The sequence below is a fragment of the Oncorhynchus mykiss genome, chromosome 12, assembly GCF_013265735.2.
Source record: "Oncorhynchus mykiss isolate Arlee chromosome 12, USDA_OmykA_1.1, whole genome shotgun sequence".
Classification (NCBI taxonomy): Eukaryota; Metazoa; Chordata; class Actinopteri; order Salmoniformes; family Salmonidae; genus Oncorhynchus; species Oncorhynchus mykiss.
Genome location: NC_048576.1, coordinates 78,514,858 through 78,533,085, shown reverse-complemented (window position 1 = coordinate 78,533,085; position 18,228 = coordinate 78,514,858). Strand labels below are relative to the sequence as shown.

At 45.8% G+C, this 18,228-nt stretch overlaps 1 protein-coding gene across 1 annotated transcript; it reads right to left on the bottom strand.

Moving 5' to 3' along the window:
* Window positions 1–4,698: 4,698 nt before the first annotated feature.
* LOC110538512 (envoplakin) lies at window positions 4,699–17,916 on the bottom strand. Its single transcript, XM_021625377.2, has 21 exons — window positions 17,734–17,916; window positions 15,786–15,885; window positions 15,408–15,562; window positions 15,063–15,186; window positions 14,626–14,757; window positions 14,481–14,522; window positions 14,023–14,292; window positions 13,787–13,882; window positions 13,582–13,692; window positions 13,333–13,479; window positions 13,058–13,212; window positions 12,865–12,962; window positions 12,541–12,713; window positions 12,253–12,431; window positions 11,965–12,103; window positions 11,622–11,815; window positions 9,280–9,430; window positions 9,082–9,165; window positions 8,857–8,964; window positions 8,644–8,736; window positions 4,699–8,532 (listed from the first exon to the last, which is right to left on the bottom strand). The coding sequence occupies exons 1-21, from the start codon at window positions 17,775–17,777 to the stop codon at window positions 5,035–5,037; spliced, it is 6,093 nt and encodes a 2,030-aa protein (XP_021481052.2). The 5' UTR covers window positions 17,778–17,916; the 3' UTR covers window positions 4,699–5,034.
* Between the last annotated feature and the right edge of the window lie 312 nt (window positions 17,917–18,228).

The window sequence follows — 18,228 nt, the reverse complement described above, 5'->3', positions numbered from 1 at the left end:
TGGGAAAAGATCCGAATTGGGCTACCTGTGTAAACGCAGCCTACCATTTGTCACGACCCAGAACTAAAGCTTGCGTGAACATGGCCAGCTACTGGACAGCAAAGACTACTGGACAGCAGCTTTCAATCTATAGCTAGAGGACTCCTGATATCTCCAGGCGACTTCAACCTACTTACGTCTACCTTCGGTTAATTTCTTTCCACCTCCTTCTTCCTCTCCTTGCCTCTTCTGGCTTCACCCTTTCCCGGACCCCTCCCACTCACAAGGCAGGCAATACGCTTGACCTAATCCTTACTAGAGGCTGTTTGCCTACTAATCTCACTGCAACCCCCCTCCAGGTCTCAGATCACTATTTTGTTTCCTTTTCCTCTGACCCAACCCACTCAGCCCCTACCCAGATGGTCATGTGCCGTCGCAATCTTCGCTCTCTCTCTTCCACTACTCTATCCTCATCTATCCTATCATCTCTCCCTTCTGCTAAATCTTTCTCCCTCCTGTCTCCTGATTCTGCCTCTTCAACCCTAGTTTCCTCCCTTTCCGTATCTTATGACTCGTACTGTCCACTTTCCTCTCGGCCGGCTCAGCCCTCCCCTCCAGTTCCATTGAGAAAATCATTGTGATCATACAGAACAGGGCGAAAATCGAGGAAAGCTAAACTTCTGGAGGACCAATCCTCCTTTCATTCCCTCCTCTCTACATTTTCCTCCTCTGTATCTGCTGCGAAAGTCACTTTCTATCACTTCAAATTTCAAGCTTCTTCCTCTAACCCTAGGAAACTATTTTCCACCTGCTCCTTCCTCCTTAATCCTCCACCCCTTCCTCATCCCTCTCTGCAGATTACTTTGTCAACCACTTTGAAAATAAGGTTGATGACATCAGCTCCTCATCCACTCAGCCTATTGAGTCTATTGGTCCCACTGACACAGAACAACTACGCTACGCCTTGACCTCTTTCTCCACTCTCTCTCCAGATAAAATCCTGAGACTAGTGGGGTCCTGAGACTAGTGGGGTCCGGCCACCCGACAACCTGCCCGATCAACCCATCCCCTCCTCCCTTCTCCTGAACATCTATGTGGAGACCTTCTCACTTCCCTCATCAACTCATCCCTGGCCACTGACTGCCTCCCCTCTGACTTAAAAATGTCCGGAGTCTCTCCCCTCCTCAAGAAACCAACACTTGACAACTCTGACATCAAAAACTATAGACTGGTATCCCTTCTTTATTTTCTTTCCAATAAAATTTAGCATGCTGTCTCTGACCAACTCTCTCGCTAGCTCTCTCAGAATGTCAGTCAGGCTTCAAGACAGGTCCCTCAGTTGAGACTGCTCTCCTCTGTATCAGTGAGGCTCTCCTCACTGCCAAAGCTGACTCTCTCTCCTCTGTTCTCATCCTCCTCCTAGATCTGTCCACTGCCTTTAACACAGTGAACCATCAGATCCTCCTCTCCACCCTCTCAGGGCTAGGCGTCTCAGGCTCTGCACACTCTTAGATTGCATCCTACCTGACAAGCCGCTCCTACCAGGTGATATGGAGAGAATCTGTGTCTGCACCACATACTCTCACTACTGTTGTCCCCCAGGGCTCGGTTCGAGGCCCTCTCCTTTTCTCTCTATACACCAAGCCACTCGGCTCCGTCATATCCTGACATGATCTCTCATATCGTTGTTATGCGGATGACACTCAACTACTTTTCTCCTTCCCCCTTCTGACACCCAGGTGGCGACACGCATCTTTGCATGCCTGGCCGATATCTCAGCTTGGATGTCGGCCCACCACCTCAAGCTAAACGTTGACAAGACGAAGCTGCTCTTCCTCCCAAGGAAGGCCTGCCCACTCCAAGACATCTCCATCACGGTTGACAACTCTACGGTGTTCCCCTCCCATAGTGCAAAGAACCTTGGTGTGACCCTGGACAACACCCTGTCGTTCTCTGCAAACATCAAAGAAGTGACCCGCTCCTGCAGATTCATGCTCAACATCCATCGAGTATGACCCTACCACACACAGGAAGCAGTGCAGGTCCTAATCCATTCACTTGTCATCTCCCGTCTGGACTACTGCAACTCACTGTTGACTGGGCTCCCCGCTTGTGCCATCAAACCCCTGCAGCTTATTAGACAAAGCCTTCCAGAGTACATTTTCCCCAATTAAGGCATACTGTCACCCTGTCAGTCTTCATCCACAGACCTGCCAGGTGAACAGCTGAACCCACACGGAAGGGTAAATCTGGCACAAGGAAATAAACTCCCCTCACTCATTTATTTAGAACCAAATTTACAAATAGAGCTCAATTATAACATGATCCGATTTTTCATCCTAAAATTTTATCATGACAAATTCTTTAAATCCCATCTACAAAGGGAAGACAACCACCACCATACATGTCAACAAAGCCATGTAAACACTGCTATGGTGTGTTTGAACTAATTCTAGCCACAGATCACCTAATTCCATCCTTTTGTTTAGAAATGTGTGCATTTCCCCTTGCTGCTCTGGATGTAATAGTGTTGGGATATTTTCTAGCCGTTAGTGAGGAGTGCTGCTGTATGATGTGTTTGCTGAGGTCATAGCAATGAAAGAAGGTCGACTCCCCCAGCCATCAGAGTTAGAAGCATGAGCGGCACTAAATTGTATTCAATGAAAGACAGGTGTCAGTGACGCCTATTCATCCCAACAGTGGAAACAGAGTGGTGCAAATGCTTCCTCTTGTGTGCAGTGGGCACAGGATCAGTGCCAAAGACCGTTGTATGGCATTATGGCAATAATCACACAGTAATACAAAAGGGCCTGCAATTACTTTCATCATCCATTATGCTTTGTTTACAATGACTGAAAACAACTTACTGTCACACCCTGATCTGTTTCACCTGTCTGTGTGGTTGTCTCCACCTCCTCAGATGTCGCCCATCTTTCCCATTATCCCCAGTGTATTTATACCTGTGTTCTCTGTTTGTCTGTTGCCAGTTCATCTTGTTGAGCGTACCAGCGGTTTTCCCACACTCCTGTTTTTGCTCTAGTCCCTGTTTTCCCGGTTTTGACCATTCTGCCTGCCGTTCTGAACCTTGTGACACTACCCTGGATTACTGACCTCTGCTTGCCCTGAGCCTGCCTGTCACAGATCCCTCTGGAACCGTGTCATTACGCACACCTGGTGCCCATTTCAATGATTGTAATTGTATAAATGTGCCCTTTGGTTCACACCATTGGGCTGTCGGTTATTGTTCCAATGTCCGTTGGTCGTGTGAGTACCTGTGCTGTGTTTTGGCTTTCGTGCCGCTTGTATTGCACAGATGATTACGGGTCTCATCCCGTGTGGTATCATTGTGTGCGTGTATGTTACGGGTCCCGTCCCGGTGTATTTATTCAAGGTACTCCTCGCTCTTTTGTTTGGGTTTCTACCCTGTGTTTTGTATATGTGTTTGTTTGGTCTTCGTCCCCGTGCCTTTACATGGCACTCTGTAATTTGGGTCAATAAAAAAACCTATTACGCATTCCTGCGACTGTCTCCCGATCCCTTTATTCCATCGGGACACTGCCTGCCATTCTGTACGTTTCGGACTCTGCTCTGGATTACTGACCTCTGCTTGACCTGTCGTTTGCCTGCCCCGTTTTTTTGTAATAAACCTTTGTTACTTCGAACTGTCTACATCTGGATCTTCTCCTGAGTCATGATACTTACTGTACTTTCATTGAGGTGGACGGACGATTCCATGCCACACCAACTTCCGTACTGCTAGTGAATGAGTGAGTTGTCGTCCTAATGTACACCATAATTTGTGTCGTTTCAGTCATGACAGTTATTCAGACAGCATGGACAAATCAACAAAGTGGTCCCTTAGACCTTTGACTGCTGTTTAAAAGAACAATATTACAATGATCAATCTGCCAACCAGGGCATTCAAGTTGTTGCCTGATGTATTTTTCTCAATTTTGGAATTTAGGGATCATCTACCTCAGCATGGAACCACAGTAAGTCATTTCACCAACCAGTGCAAAATACAATGTAACATTTGGACCTATTGGAAAAATTCACCATTGTCAAATGCATTCTTCTCATAGCTAGGCTGTGTTTTGTAATCGCTCTGTTTTTAATCCCTATATCATTTTAACCAGTTATGGCACCAGGTCACTAATTTTACAACCTCATTTTACAGGAGGGGGCCATTTCCTCCCCCAGGCAGGCTCATGTCCAGTAATCCCATAAAGCCCTGTCTGTAACCAACTAATCTGTTTACTAGACATCCCATAAGAGGGGACTCTCACCAGTCCCCACAACACCTTTCACCTCTCACCAGGACAAGGGGAGGGACATTTACATCTGTAGATCCTTAGTTACTGGCATAACGGCCCGTTTCGGTTGGACACACAGCAGCGCAGAAGCTCTCCAGATGAAATCCACTGTGTATTTCATTAGCATGCTACCTTGTTGTATGGTTCTGCCATCTCGTGAGAATGTCAAAACACGGACATTCTCATGTTATCATGTGGTCTCAGCTGGGTCACAGAAGTGAAATTGATTTTATTCATTTTTCACTTTTTCTATTATTGTTGCATTGTTTAAAGGTGAACATGCAAGTAAGAATGTCCATGTACTGTGTACAGTACACCACAATGTGTTCCTGTCCATATGACAAAAAACAACTTGAACTTCAACAATTACCACCATATTGGAGTAATCATACACAGAGACCAACACTTGTTTTGAAAAATGTAATGAGTGCTTATTTGGAAGTTTATTGGAAGAAATGGCTCTCACAATACTGAAAAACAAATCAAAGAAAGCTCTTCACCCAACATGAATTTAAATTATGTGTACATCAACTCTTGAGAATCATAGCATCAATAAAGAACAGGTAAATGTGTACAGTACAACCTAGACATTTTCTGACTTAAACAATCAGAACTATAAAAATGTTCTACCTTTACCATAAAGACATAAGAACATGTGTTTGTGTTGTTGTGATGTGAATTTCTATTTAGCACGTGGAGCTGTAGCATCTCTCTAGATCTGGCATGTGTGTCAGCCACATGTCTAGACTTGGCTGTAGGAGCCAGGGAATCGATAGTTGGAGTATGATGGTGCATCTTTGGAGTCACCGCTGGAGGCTGCAGGGAGCAGCAAGAGCCCTGTAGTGACATCTTTTTTGCAGCGATCCATTGCCTCCTTGTATGAGATCTTCTCTTTCGTGATGGGGTCAATCAACTCTTTGGTGTGGGCAGACTTGTCTTGGAGGTTCTTGGCTACTGTGCTGTCGATTATCTTGGTGTTAAGTGCATCTTGGACACTGATGCGACCAGCTTTATGGGGGTTCACCAGCCCCCCAGTCAGGTACTGTGCTTCCATGTACCTCACGGCACTATCCTGAGGTATCCAGCCTTTCTCAGCCGCTTGCCCTACTGCGAGACGCTCCTTAGTCACAGGATCCTCCACTCCAGTGAAGGCCTTCTGAGCATTCAGCAGCAGATGCATGTGACTTTTGTCAATGAGACCCAGCTCAACTGCTTTGTGAACAGAGAATTTGTCCTTTCTGTTGAGGTCGACGATGCCACCCGTGGCTGCCTGTGCCTCCAGGAGCTTCTGGGCTGTGGTTGGGTCAATAAGGTTTCGAGTCAGGGCACTACGTACAGACATACGACTGTTGGTGGTGGAGTCCAGCACCCCAGAGATTGGGAAGAGCTCATCACCGCTAGAAATATTCAGGTTGCTATTGCTGCCGTATCTATTGTTTGTGAGACTTGAGTAGGAAGACCTTAGTGATGATGGCATTGTGCTCAAAGAAGATGCTGCAGTGGTATTTGTCGGTGTCCTTGGTGTTGCGATTGGACCAATGTAAGGCTTTGGTCTGGAATCCCCAGCGACCAGGAGAGCAAATTCTGAAATAGGCATTTTACCCTCCTTGTAGCGGTGCAGATCGGACTGAGTCAAGCGGCCATCCTTTAGAGCATTCTTGACAGAGAACTGCTTTCCACTCTTGCGATCCTGCAGAATCGAGGTCTCCCCATCTGGACCCGTTGAGGTGATCTCCTCCCAGTCACATTCTAGCTCCTGAAGGTGGATGTACTGGTTGCGGTCAATCAGACCCTCTAAGTAGGCATCATATGGTGACATGTCTTTGCCAGTCTCGGGGTCAAGGATGCTGATTCTAGTGGAGAGGTTGGTCTCTCTGGTGTGTGTCTCAGAGTGGTCATCTTTCTTAAGATTGTTCTGCAGCTCCATAATGTAGGTCTCCTTTTGGTGTATCCGGTCTTTTTCATCCAGGATGTCCTTCTCTAGACGTTGTACCTCAGAATCCATCTTGAAGCCCCTTTGCCTGTTAATCTGGTTTCTCTCACTCATCAGCTTGGATTGCAGCTGGAACGATATGCTTAAATCATGTTTCTCAGACTCCAAAGTCCTCAGTGTTTTGAGGAAATTTTCCTTCTCTCTCATCAGGGAATCTCTATTGAGGGTGATGCTTGTTTCTTCATGAGAGGTGCTTGACTTTGTGGTCTGGAGCCGGGTCACTTTGGTATTAAGCCTCTGGATTTCATCTTCTTGATCCCGTCTGGAACTTCTTTCCTGCAACACTAGATCTCTGAGATGGTCCCTCTCAGCCTCCACATTCTGGTCCTTCTCCACCCGAATCACCTCTTTATATACAGTCTTTTCAATGGACTTTTCCTTGCGCAAGATGTCTAACTTGATCTTCAGGTTTCGGATGTCCCTTTCCAACCGACTGATGTTGGTTTCCTCCATATCCATGTCTGTGCGTAAGCCACTGGTTAGTTTCTCAAGCTTGGGGTCTCTCTCCACTTTGAGAACTTCCTCAATAATGATCTTCTCCGCAATGGGTTGAGGGGTATTGTCAAGCTCAAGGATGCGAGATTTGATCTGTCTAAGCTCTGTTTCTACTTGGATCTTCTTTTGCCGGTCGTCCATCAGTGCCAAGTTTCTCTCTTTCTCCTCAACCAGGGCTCTCAACTGTCGAACTTCCAATTCCAGTTTTCTACGGGATTTAACCACTTCATCCAAGTTCTTGTTCAGCTTTTCATACTCCAGGAGTTGTTTTGGATCCTTCTCAAGACGCACCACTTCCTGCATCACAATCTTCTCCTCTGGTTTCTGCCTTTCCACCATGATGTACTTGTTCTGCAGGTCAAAGACAGTTTCCTCCATGTTGCGTCGTTGCTGGATTTCCTCCCTCACATCTCTCCTCAGACGGTCAGCCTCCTTCTCCAGTAGGGGGTCATTTTCGTATTTGACTACCTCTTTGTTTACAAGCTTTGTCTCTAACTTAGACTTTTCGACCTTCCATTCATCTCTCTCTTTGCGCAGGCGGCTCAGCAGATCCAGGGTGCTGTCATATGAGACCCGCAGAAGTGAAACCTGGTCATTCAACCTCTTGATTTCCCTGATGACCTCTGGGCTCTTCTCCTCTTTAATCACTTCCTGGGTCACTTCCTTGTACTCCGACTTGGGTTTCTGGGAACGCAGAGTTTTAAGATCTACCATAACTGAGTTGATTTCTTTCTCCAGATCAGTGTGGTTTCGATTAGAGTCGTGCAGCTCTTTCCTTAGCCTCACCAGCTCCACCTCTGTCTCAGGGTCCACCCTGTAGATCTCATTGACGATCTCCTTGACCTCAAGCTTGGGCCGCACCTTCTCCACTTCACTGTAGCGGATCTGGAGGAGGGTGAGTTCCTTCATCAAATCACTGTTCATCTTGTTCTCCTCTTCCAGGCTGGTGTGGATAGTCTTAACCTCGTCAATGAGTTTTGGGTCCTGTTCCACCCTCTTCAGCACCTTGGTAACAATCTTAGGCTGGATAGTGGGAATGATCCTCTCAAGTGTGTTGATTTGGCTCCTAGTGCGGAATATGTCATCATTGAGGGACTTGGATCTTAACCCCTCCTCTGAGATCTCGGTCTGAAAGGTCAGAACTGCTTTCAGCATCTCCGGGTCCTTCTCTAGTCTCACCACCTCCTTTTTCACTACTCGTTCTTTGATAGTCGGTCTCTTCTGTGCCAGAACTGTGATCTCAGTCTTCATGTGGACCGTCTCTGTATCTCTCACCTGGACCTCCTGCTCCAGCTTGCGCATCTCCTCTCTCAGCTTGGTGGCCTCCTTGTCAAGCTGGGGGTCCCTCTCAAACTCAGTCAACACCCTGGTCAACAGCCTAGGTGTGACATTTGTCAGCTCAGTCTCCCGGCGGATGATATTCTCATTGACAACCTTTATCTCTGTCTGGGTGCCAGAGTGTTTTATAGTCTCATCTTGGATTCGACTCTTCAGGGACACCAGGTCACCCTCTAGTTTGGGGTCACGGTAGTACTGCACAACTTCCCTCTCCTCCATTCGTTCCACACCTCTACGGCTTTTCAGTGAAATAAACCTCTTTCTGTATGTTGCTAGGTCATTCTCAGCATGGGAGCGCCTGGTGGTCTCATCCGCCAGCTCTCTCTTTAGAACGTCTGTTTCCTCCAGGTCTTTCTGCTGGCTCTGCAGCTGCCGCTGCTGTTTCACCTCCACCTGGCTCACCTTCTCTTCATTCTGTTCAGAGCAGGTAACAGTGGACAATATAGTTTAACCTATACTAGTGTTTTTTTATAAGGAATTACAGAATCCACTGTGTTGATGTTTTACAAAGTAATTGTGTCATACCTGGGCAATTATATTCTTAGCGAATCCCATCTTGTTGAGAAGCTGATCATTCTCTGCAGACACCTCTGAGTAGAGGTTCAGTAGAGCTCTTTCCTGAAACAGAAAAATACAGTCTCTAGTCAGATCATGGACCTTGAATCAATGCCCAAACTTGAATGCAAATTAAGTCAACTATAGGATGAGGATTGTTGCAGTCTCCCAGGTCCACAATACCTTTTTAAGCACAGCGTCAGCCATGGCGGATGTGTGACGTCTTTTGGCATCTTCATCATCCACATCTTTCAGTGTACCACGGTACTTATCAGATTTGGCCTCATACTCCTACGAGACATGGTGAATATTTATTTTCTCTTTTAAGAACAACATTGACCAAAACCCTTCAACGGATAAGGACATTTTTAATGGTAGCTCTGTTTATATTAATTTTTTTCTACTCACATTGAGGACATTCTGCAAGTCACGGGACTGTTTCACTGCTAGGCCCACATCATCTGATTTCCTTTTTATATCCTCCACCACTCTCTGAAAAGAAAGCAAACACACAATAAGAACAAGATAATGTACTGCAGAAAACTAACGATGTTCATAGCAGGGACAATTTTTGAGATAAAATAACACAAAAATAAACCCACAAACCTTCTGAGAGTTCTGCTTGGAGTTAATTTGAGAAAGTCCATCACTTGGATTGATCGTATTATTAGGCAGGTTGGTCAAAAATAAGTTCAATGATTGGACAGAGCTCTGGAAGCCTTGATTCTTATTGGTTGCCTCTTGTAGCAGAACCGTTCTATAACAATAGATTTTTTATTAAGCATCAGTATATCATAGACCACAGAAGTAACCACAGACACAAGACATATACAGTGCCTTGCGAAAGTATTCGGCCCCCTTGAACTTTGCGACCTTTTGCCACATTTCAGGCTTCAAACATAAAGATATAAAACTGTATTTTTTGTGAAGAATCAACAACAAGTGGGACACAATCATGAAGTGGAACGACATTTATTGGACATTTCAAACTTTTTTTACAAATCAAAAACTGAAAAATTGGGCGTGCAAAATTATTCAGCCCCCTTAAGTTAATAGAATCTGTGGAAAGAACTGAAAACTGCTGTTCACAAATGCTCTCCATCCAACCTCACTGAGCTCGAGCTGTTTTGCAAGGAGGAATGGGAAAAAATGTCAGTCTCTCGATGTGCAAAACTGATAGAGACATACCCCAAGCGACTTACAGCTGTAATCGCAGCAAAAGGTGGCGCTACAAAGTATTAACTTAAGGGGGCTGAATAATTTTGCACGCCCAATTTTTCAGTTTTTGATTTGTTAAAAAAGTTTGAAATATCCAATAAATGTCGTTCCACTTCATGATTGTGTCCCACTTGTTGTTGATTCTTCACAAAAAAATACAGTTTTATATCTTTATGTTTGAAGCCTGAAATGTGGCAAAAGGTCGCAAAGTTCAAGGGGGCCGAACACTTTCGCAAGGCACTGTATAACTGTGACATAAAAACTCAGAAAAAAAGAAACGTCCTCTCACTGTCAACTGTGTTTATTTTATGAGTAAATATTTGTATGAACATAACAAGATTCAACAACTGAGACATAAACTGAACAAGGTCCACAGACATGTGACTAACAGAAATTGAATAATGTGTCCCTGAACAAAGTGGGGGTCAAAATCAAAAGAAACAGTCAGCATCTGATGTGGCCACCAGCTGAATTAAGTACTGCAGCGCATTTCCTCCTCATGGACTGCACCAGATTTGCCAGTTCTTGCTGTGATATGTTACCCCACTCTTCCACCAAGGCACCTGCAAGTTCCCGGACATTTCTGGGGGCAATGGCCCTAGCCCTCACCCTCCGATCCAACAGGTCCCAGATGTGCTCAATGGGATTGAGACATCACTGGCCATGGCAGAACACTGACATTCCTGTCTTGCAGGAAATCACGCACAGAACGAGCAGTATGGCTGGTGGCATTGTCATGCTGGAGGGTCATGTCAGGATGAGCCTGCAGGAAGGGTACCACATGAGGGAGGAGGATGTCTTCCCTATAACGCACAGCGTTGAGGTTGCCTGCAATGCTGTGACACACCGCCCCAGACCATGACGGACCCTCCACCTCCAAATCGATCCCAATCCAGAGTACAGGCCTCAGTGTAACGCTCATTCCTTAGATGATAATCTTGAATCCGACCATCACCCCGGTGAGACAAAACCACGACTCGTCAGTGAAGAGCACTTTTTGCCAGTCCTGTCTGGTCCAGCGACGGTGGGTTTGTGCCCATAGGCGATGTTGTTGCCGGTGATGTCTGGTGAGGACCTGCCTTACAACAGGCCTACAAGCCCTCAGTCCAGCCTCTCTCAGCCTATTGCGGACAGTCTGAGCACTGATAGAGGGAGTGTGCATTCCTGGTGTAACTCGGGCAGTTGTTGCCATCCTGTACCTGTCCCGCAGGTGTGATGTTCGGATGTACCAATCCTGTGCAGGTGTTGTTACACGTTGTCTGCCACTGCGAGGATGATCAGCTGTCTGTCCTGTCTCCCTGTAGCGCTGTCTTAGGCGTCTCACAGTACGGACATTACAATTTATTGCCCTGGTCACATGTGCAGTCCTAATGCCTCCTTGCAGCATGCCTAAGGCACGTTCATGCAGATGAGCAGGGACCCTGGGAATCTTTCTTTTTGTGTTTTTCAGTCAGTAGAAAGGCCTCTTTAGTGTCCTAAGTTTTCATAACTGTGACCTTAATTGCCTACCATCTGTAAGCTGTTAGTGTCTTAACGACCGGTCCACATGTGCATGTTCATTAATTGTTTATGGTTCATTGAACAAGCATGGGAAGCAGTGTTTAAACCCTTTACAATGAAGATCTGTGAAGTTATTTTAATTTTTATTAATTATCTTTGAAAGACAGGGTCCTGAAAAAGGGACGTTTCTTTTTTGCTGAGTTTAGCTGTGTGACAGATGGGGTTCTCACCTCTCCTGTAGCTGACTGTTGACGTTGGCATAGCGGTTCTTCAGGTGTTTGACCTCTGTCTGCTGGCGGCGGATGTCTGGGCAGTACTCATGGAAGCCCTTCTGCAGGGAGCTGCTCAGCTGCTCTGTGGACTCCAAGTCCCTGCTCAGCTTCAGCATCTCGTCCTGCTTTAACGCTACATCCTTGCGCATGTTCTGTTTGTAGGACAAGGGAGAAACACATGGGACTGATCAAAGAGGATGGGTCAATCAAAGCAAAACACTCACTGCAACTTGTAAGAGTCCATCACAATGACATGATGTGTGATGAACTTTAAGTAGTCATATGACTGAAATACTGTTACCTGAAGCTTCTGGATGCGTGTCTGGAGGACATTGGGAACATCAGGGATGGCAGCATCTTCAGCCAGCTGCTCCTCAAAGCCAGAGACTGAGTTGTCCACCGTATTGATCTGCCTCTCCAAGAACATGGAAGCTGTGGCTCTGGTCAAGATAAAACAAATTAGTGAGTGAGAATAATCTTGAGCAATTGGATGTAAATAAAATAAAAACAGGTAAAAAATCAGAACATATAGCTAACACAACCTTTACATAGGTTTTTATTTATTTCACATTGTAAACTAAATTCTTACTTTTTGTTGTACAGGTCACAGAGGACGTTGGTGTCGTCAAACTTGTTGTTAAGACCACTCAGTTTGAGGGACAGGGCGGAGGTGGTGGGCTCAAGGGGCTTCTGGGCTAGGATGGGATCCATATCTCTCTGGACCGCTGTCTTCTCTGCCTCCAGGTTCCTAACAGTCAGGGTGGCCCTCTGCAGGGCAAAACACACCATGGATATCACACTCTGGAACCACACTGTCCATTATAATGATGCTATGTAGCAGGCTGCAGTGGTCTGAAATAAAAAACAATCCCTTCACCTCATGCTCCTTCAGCCTGTTGGCCAGGTCACATGTGGGGTCACTGCGATCCAGAGGGGCCCTCAGCCGGCTCAGAATGTCCTTCTCACTGTGGTCCAGGTTCTTGCTGATCTTGTCCAGCTGGCTGGCCAGCACTGTGGTCTTTGGGTCCACTTGGGCATTAGCCACAGGGGCTGAGGACAAGCAGAGGGTACAGTGAGAAATAAGGGGACAGGAGAGGGCCACACTGAGTCTAGTCCCCTGTATCGACTAGGGTCCCACTGTGAGTTCAAACTAAGTGATTTCTGCTAAAGTTCTTAGCAAGTGGGGGGATGTTCCACTCACCTGCTCTCACTGAGCGCACCACCTCCACACCGGGGCTCCTCAGGGAGGCCATCAGAGTAGTTCTCTTTCTCTTCAGGTTAGAAAGCTCTCTGTCCAGACTGGACACACAAACACACAATGTCATTACAGTTCGCCTGGGATGGTGGTTAAGTTTTGGGTCATTGTAATAAGGAGTCTTTTTTTCTCTCTTTACCTTTCCACTTTCTCAAGGGCCTCAGTGTCTGGCGGTGGGACCAGGAAGCAGGCCCCAGGCAGGGTTTTGGTCTTCCCAGTGCTGGTCTGGACCTCCCAGTTCTCATCGTCTAAGTTGGACTTTAGCATGAGCTTCTCTGCTTGAGACACTGAGTCCTAAGGGTGACAGGAGTTTGCATCATTATATTATGCTACAGCTGTCAATTGACAGGACATTAGCTTGCCCTTTAATTTCTCAGAACTCTCACAATGCTATTCTATGAAGCTATTTTCTACCTCTCCATTGGTCCATTCACACAGGGACACCACAGGGGTGGGTTTGGTGGGGCGGAGACGCCGCAGCTTCAGAGGGGCGATGGTGCTGCTGAACTCCCTCAGGGCTACGAGGCGCTGTTCGTTCCTCTCTATCGCTCTCTCATCACCCTGAGGATATGAGGTACAGAAGATATTAGAGAACAGATTGAAATAATGCTGTACGTCATAGAAACGACTGAACTTAGATACAAAGAATAAACCAAATCTCACCTCAAGCTGTAGCAGGATCTCTGGGTTGTTCTTGTTGTTCAGTGATTTGGGGTCCAGATTAGAGTTGAGTCTCTTCATGGACTCAGACAAGGTCTCTACATCCAGCTGGTACTGTGGGTAGGAACACACATGGGAGTAATGTTACATTGAGCCATGACAACGAGCCATAAGAAACGTCCTTTCCCAGGGTTAAGAGATGATGTACCTTCCTGTAGTTGTCTATGTTGTCAAGGTGTACCTCCTGGCAGATACACAGGTTTAGGAAGCTCTGCCACTCGTTCTGCAATGCGTCGCTGTGTGCCTGAGACAAACCAAGCATGTTGCCCCATGGAAGATCAGAGTAGATGATGAGGTGAGTAACACATGTGTAACTCAATGTGAGTCCTATACTTAAGCTATTACAATGGGAAAGGTTTATATTTTGTAGCCATATAAACATACCCGTATTGTGGAGCTGGCAGGGTGCTTCATTTCAACGAGACGATCCCCATCCATCTGTAGCTGGTTGGTCTCGCTCTCATGTGTTAGCAGAGTGTTGTTTTTGAACTTCTCGTACTCCATGCGCACCCCTGGGGGGTCCAGCATGCGGTCGCTCCAGTCCTTCCTGAGGATCCTCTCCTGGTACTCGCTCAGGTAGACCAGCTCCTTACTGCAGCCCTGCATGTAGTCATACAGAGAGGCCAGGTACCTGTGTCTCCACAGGGATGCCTCCTGCACCACACAGCATGAGGAGAGACAGATCAGTCACACCTGGACTATCTTATAGTCAACGATGGAGAGATAGCACAGGCACAAAGGTTCAAATACAACCACAACAGTGTAGCATTCTGAGCCCCTTTGACATGTCAGAGCCATACTTTAATGCACACACAGATGTATTAAATAACTTCTGGACTCACCAAGAGATCTGTGTACTGTCTCTGAATGGTAGACAACTTTGACTGTGGACAGAAAACAAACCATGATAATCATTGTTTCGAGTTTATCCCTAGTTTTGGTGAGATTCAGAATGAAGAAAGCAGCCGAGGGCTTTGTAGTCGTTACCGGAGAGCCAGTGCTGCTGCGGTTCATTTGGGAGCCGTAGGCCTCGATCTCCTGGTGCAGGATGTTATGAGAGGCAATCTGCTTCTCCACATCAGACAGGTTGGGCCCGTACCTCTCTGCACTTATCTGCTTCTATAACACACAACACAACACACAGGTATAGTAAATCCTCTAGAGTTCAGCTGTATGTTTACCTCAACCACATGTCTTGTTAACTTTGCTTGGCTGTTTTCCCTCTGGGGATAATACAGTTTTGTACCACTACTACTACATTCAGAAAGATATGTTACTCCAAGCAACTAGGAGCTAATACCAAAGGTTTGGTTGCACCAGCAGAAAGCAGTGGTCAACCAAAGTTGTTATATAATGGCAGGACAGTACCGTCTACGGTCATACTGGTCTTGAATAGAGTGTTACCAAGGATATGGCAGGCTCACCTGTTTCTCCTCCAGCACCTGAGACCAGTCAATCCTGGGAGTGAGCTCCACCTCCTGCACTGCCTCATACAGGTCCCGGTACATGGTACAGTCCTTAGACCAGCGGTCATGGAGGTTTCTCACACTGAGGACCAGAAAAAATGAGAAATAAGAGGCATATTGAAAGAGGGAAAGGGAGAACGTGTGTGTGTGTGTGTGTGTGTGTGTGTGTGTGTGTGTGTGTGTGTGTGTGTGTGTGTGTGTGTGTGTGTGTGTGTGTGTGTGTGTGTGTGTGTGTGTGTGTGTGTGTGTGTGTGTGTGTGTGTGTGTGTGTGTGTGTGTGTGTGTGTTCTTGCTGGAACTCACTCAATCTCTATCTCTCCAGCCTGTGGGTGTGAAATCTTCTTGGCCCGGTCCACATCCAGGAACAGATCCTTCAGCAGCCCCTCAGCCTCAGCTAGGATCTCTGTATTCTCCTTCTGGTGCAGTAAGGGCCTGTCCTTCTTGTCATTCACTGTGTCCTGGAACAGAAACGGAAAGCCACTCATCATGACACATTTGTGTTGAATTGCACATTGATAAAATATCTGTGGGGGGATTGAAAAGTTTTTACTTGATCAAGTGGAATTAAGGGATGCGTATTTCATTAAGTTGGGCATTGTAACGTGTTAGGTAAAAGTGTACGTATAACTGTGTAATTACATACACAGGCAGTGTGTGGGTAGGGATGGTAGGACCTCTTACCACAGCCATCAGCTCCTCAGAGCGCAGCACATTCTTCTCCACCTGGTCTGCATTGCTCTGCATGCGTGCCACCAGCACGGCCACATCATTACCTTGGCTCCTGGGAAGAGAAAAGACAAACCTCCATTCACATCAGTGTAATTGGCACATTGTTGAAACCAGTAGGCCTATCTAAGAGAGATCAGTAGAGCAACCTGAATGTTCAGGAACCAGACTCCAGGTTTGGTAGAATAATCCAAATGAGAACCAGACTCAGGCAGAACAAAAAGTATTCCTCAGTCTCCCCCATCCAACTCCACAAAGGACTGTCAATCATCTACACTCAACTAGCAATCAACAAATCTTTAAGTCTGTATGTTCTTGTACTTATTGTTCTGTCATTCCTACTCGTAGTCGCTGTTATGAAAGTCAGCTATTTATTCGTACACACCCTCACATTGATGGATTATTGAGGAGTGTCCTCAGGAATTTACAGTGAATGGGTGACATAGCACATGGAATTCTACTGATGTCCCCATGAATCGCTTTGATCCAAGTTAATAGCTGATGAATGCAATTACATTCCAATGGGACAATAAATGAATAGTGATAGTGGGGGAGAGATTTACTGTTTCAACATTGTGGTGTCCAGTGTCTCATACATGCCTTGTTGACAGTTCTGAGTCAGGCAACTTTAGGCAACTGCTTATCTCTGTTAGTATATGTGGTAAAATGACAAAGTCCACATAGCTGTAGAAGCCATCTAGGTTTGGCAGAAACATCCTGTCATACCCTGTCACATCCTAAAGAAGGTTAAAAGGAGTTAGATAATGCATAGCTACCGTACCAAAGCAAACAGCACACATACATGTCAGGGTGAGTAGGAGTGTGACAGGCAGACACTAAAGGGAAGCCTAAAAGTCACCCTGCTGGTTCTATAAGATAGAGAGCTGAAAAGGATCCAGACTATACACCCTGTCGCTCCAAGACACACCCCAGTGTAGGAGTGATGTGGAGGATGTTCCTGCATGTGGTGAGTGACACAGTGTTCAGTGATGTAAAGGAACTGAAAGATAAGGCTCAGATTATTGATTTATCAAGGCACACTTGAAAGGAACATAGCACATATTTCACAAAAACATATAATCTATTAATCACTACGCAACTTTGTATATACACAAATCTGATAGAACCTGTTTAAGCAACAGAACACACAGTACATACCCTCTTCTCTATATAAACATAAATCCTGAGTGTTCCAGCGATGTACCGAAACACATTCCACATCTGCTGTCTGTCACTCACTTCTGTGAGATCACACTTCTTCAAACAGTGCTTTTATGTGCTCTGGGCTCTTTGTTACCGGGCCAGGCCACTTTAGTGTAACATAGTATTATCCATCAGAGCTATTGTTGCTCTGTCTACATAATTAGTCAGAGCAGCCATCTACTGAATACTGAGAGCAATGTGGAAGATCAATGCACCTTAATGTCACACCCCATTGCTAAAGGCACACATCAGTGGTTACATACAACACAGTCCAAAAACCAGTGAAATTACTCTTTTCTCAGTAAAGTTAACAAATTGTGACAGTTACTACAGAAATTATTGTCTTGTGTCATCATCAATCAGTGGCAGATAAGATTGATTTTACACTTATGTAAGGTAGCAATGAGGCGTTACCAATACTAAGTGCTCATAGATCAAATCTGATACTTCATCTAAATCATCTCCTGCATTTTCATGGAAAACTGCAGACTCTTAAAATACACTATCATTCCAAGTTGGACATAGAAAAGACCAGTCAACAAATGCCCCCATGTGCAGTGGACTAGATTCCAGGTTGCCCCAACAGGGAATACAAGCAGGCTGAGATGAAATGAAAAAGAGAAATAAGAGACAGAGAAAAGAGAAGCAAAGAGAAGGAAACATGACACATCAAAGTTCAGGCAACGGAGGGCAAACTCACTGGGCCACTTTCACCAGGTCGTACTCCTTCTTCTTGCTAAACATCCTGGGAGGCTGTGTGTTCTGTCAGTCCCAGTGCAATTACCTTACTCCTCACTTCCCTCTCCTCGCTGTACCTCTCTCTCTAGCCGTGTCTCCTCTCTCTAGTTAAAGAGCAGCCACCTGCCTCAGCTCCACCCCAATGAACAGGTGTGTCATTATGAAGGCACTAGACCAGAGGAACAGACCGGGTAGACCTGTTCCTCTCTCCTGTTCTCCATCCCACTCTCTCTCTCGCTCTCTCTGTCTCTCTCTCACTTTCTCTCCATTCCTACACACCTGCATTCCTATCTTTTAATATATTTACTTTGCCTTACCTGGGCATAATCAATAAAGATAGTTTTGTTATAGACAATGTTGAATAGGCACTGCTTTTCTAAATCAAGGGAATCAACACTAAGAGATACACATTATTATAACAGTGTGATTCCTCATTGGTAGACTTCCAATGGAGAAA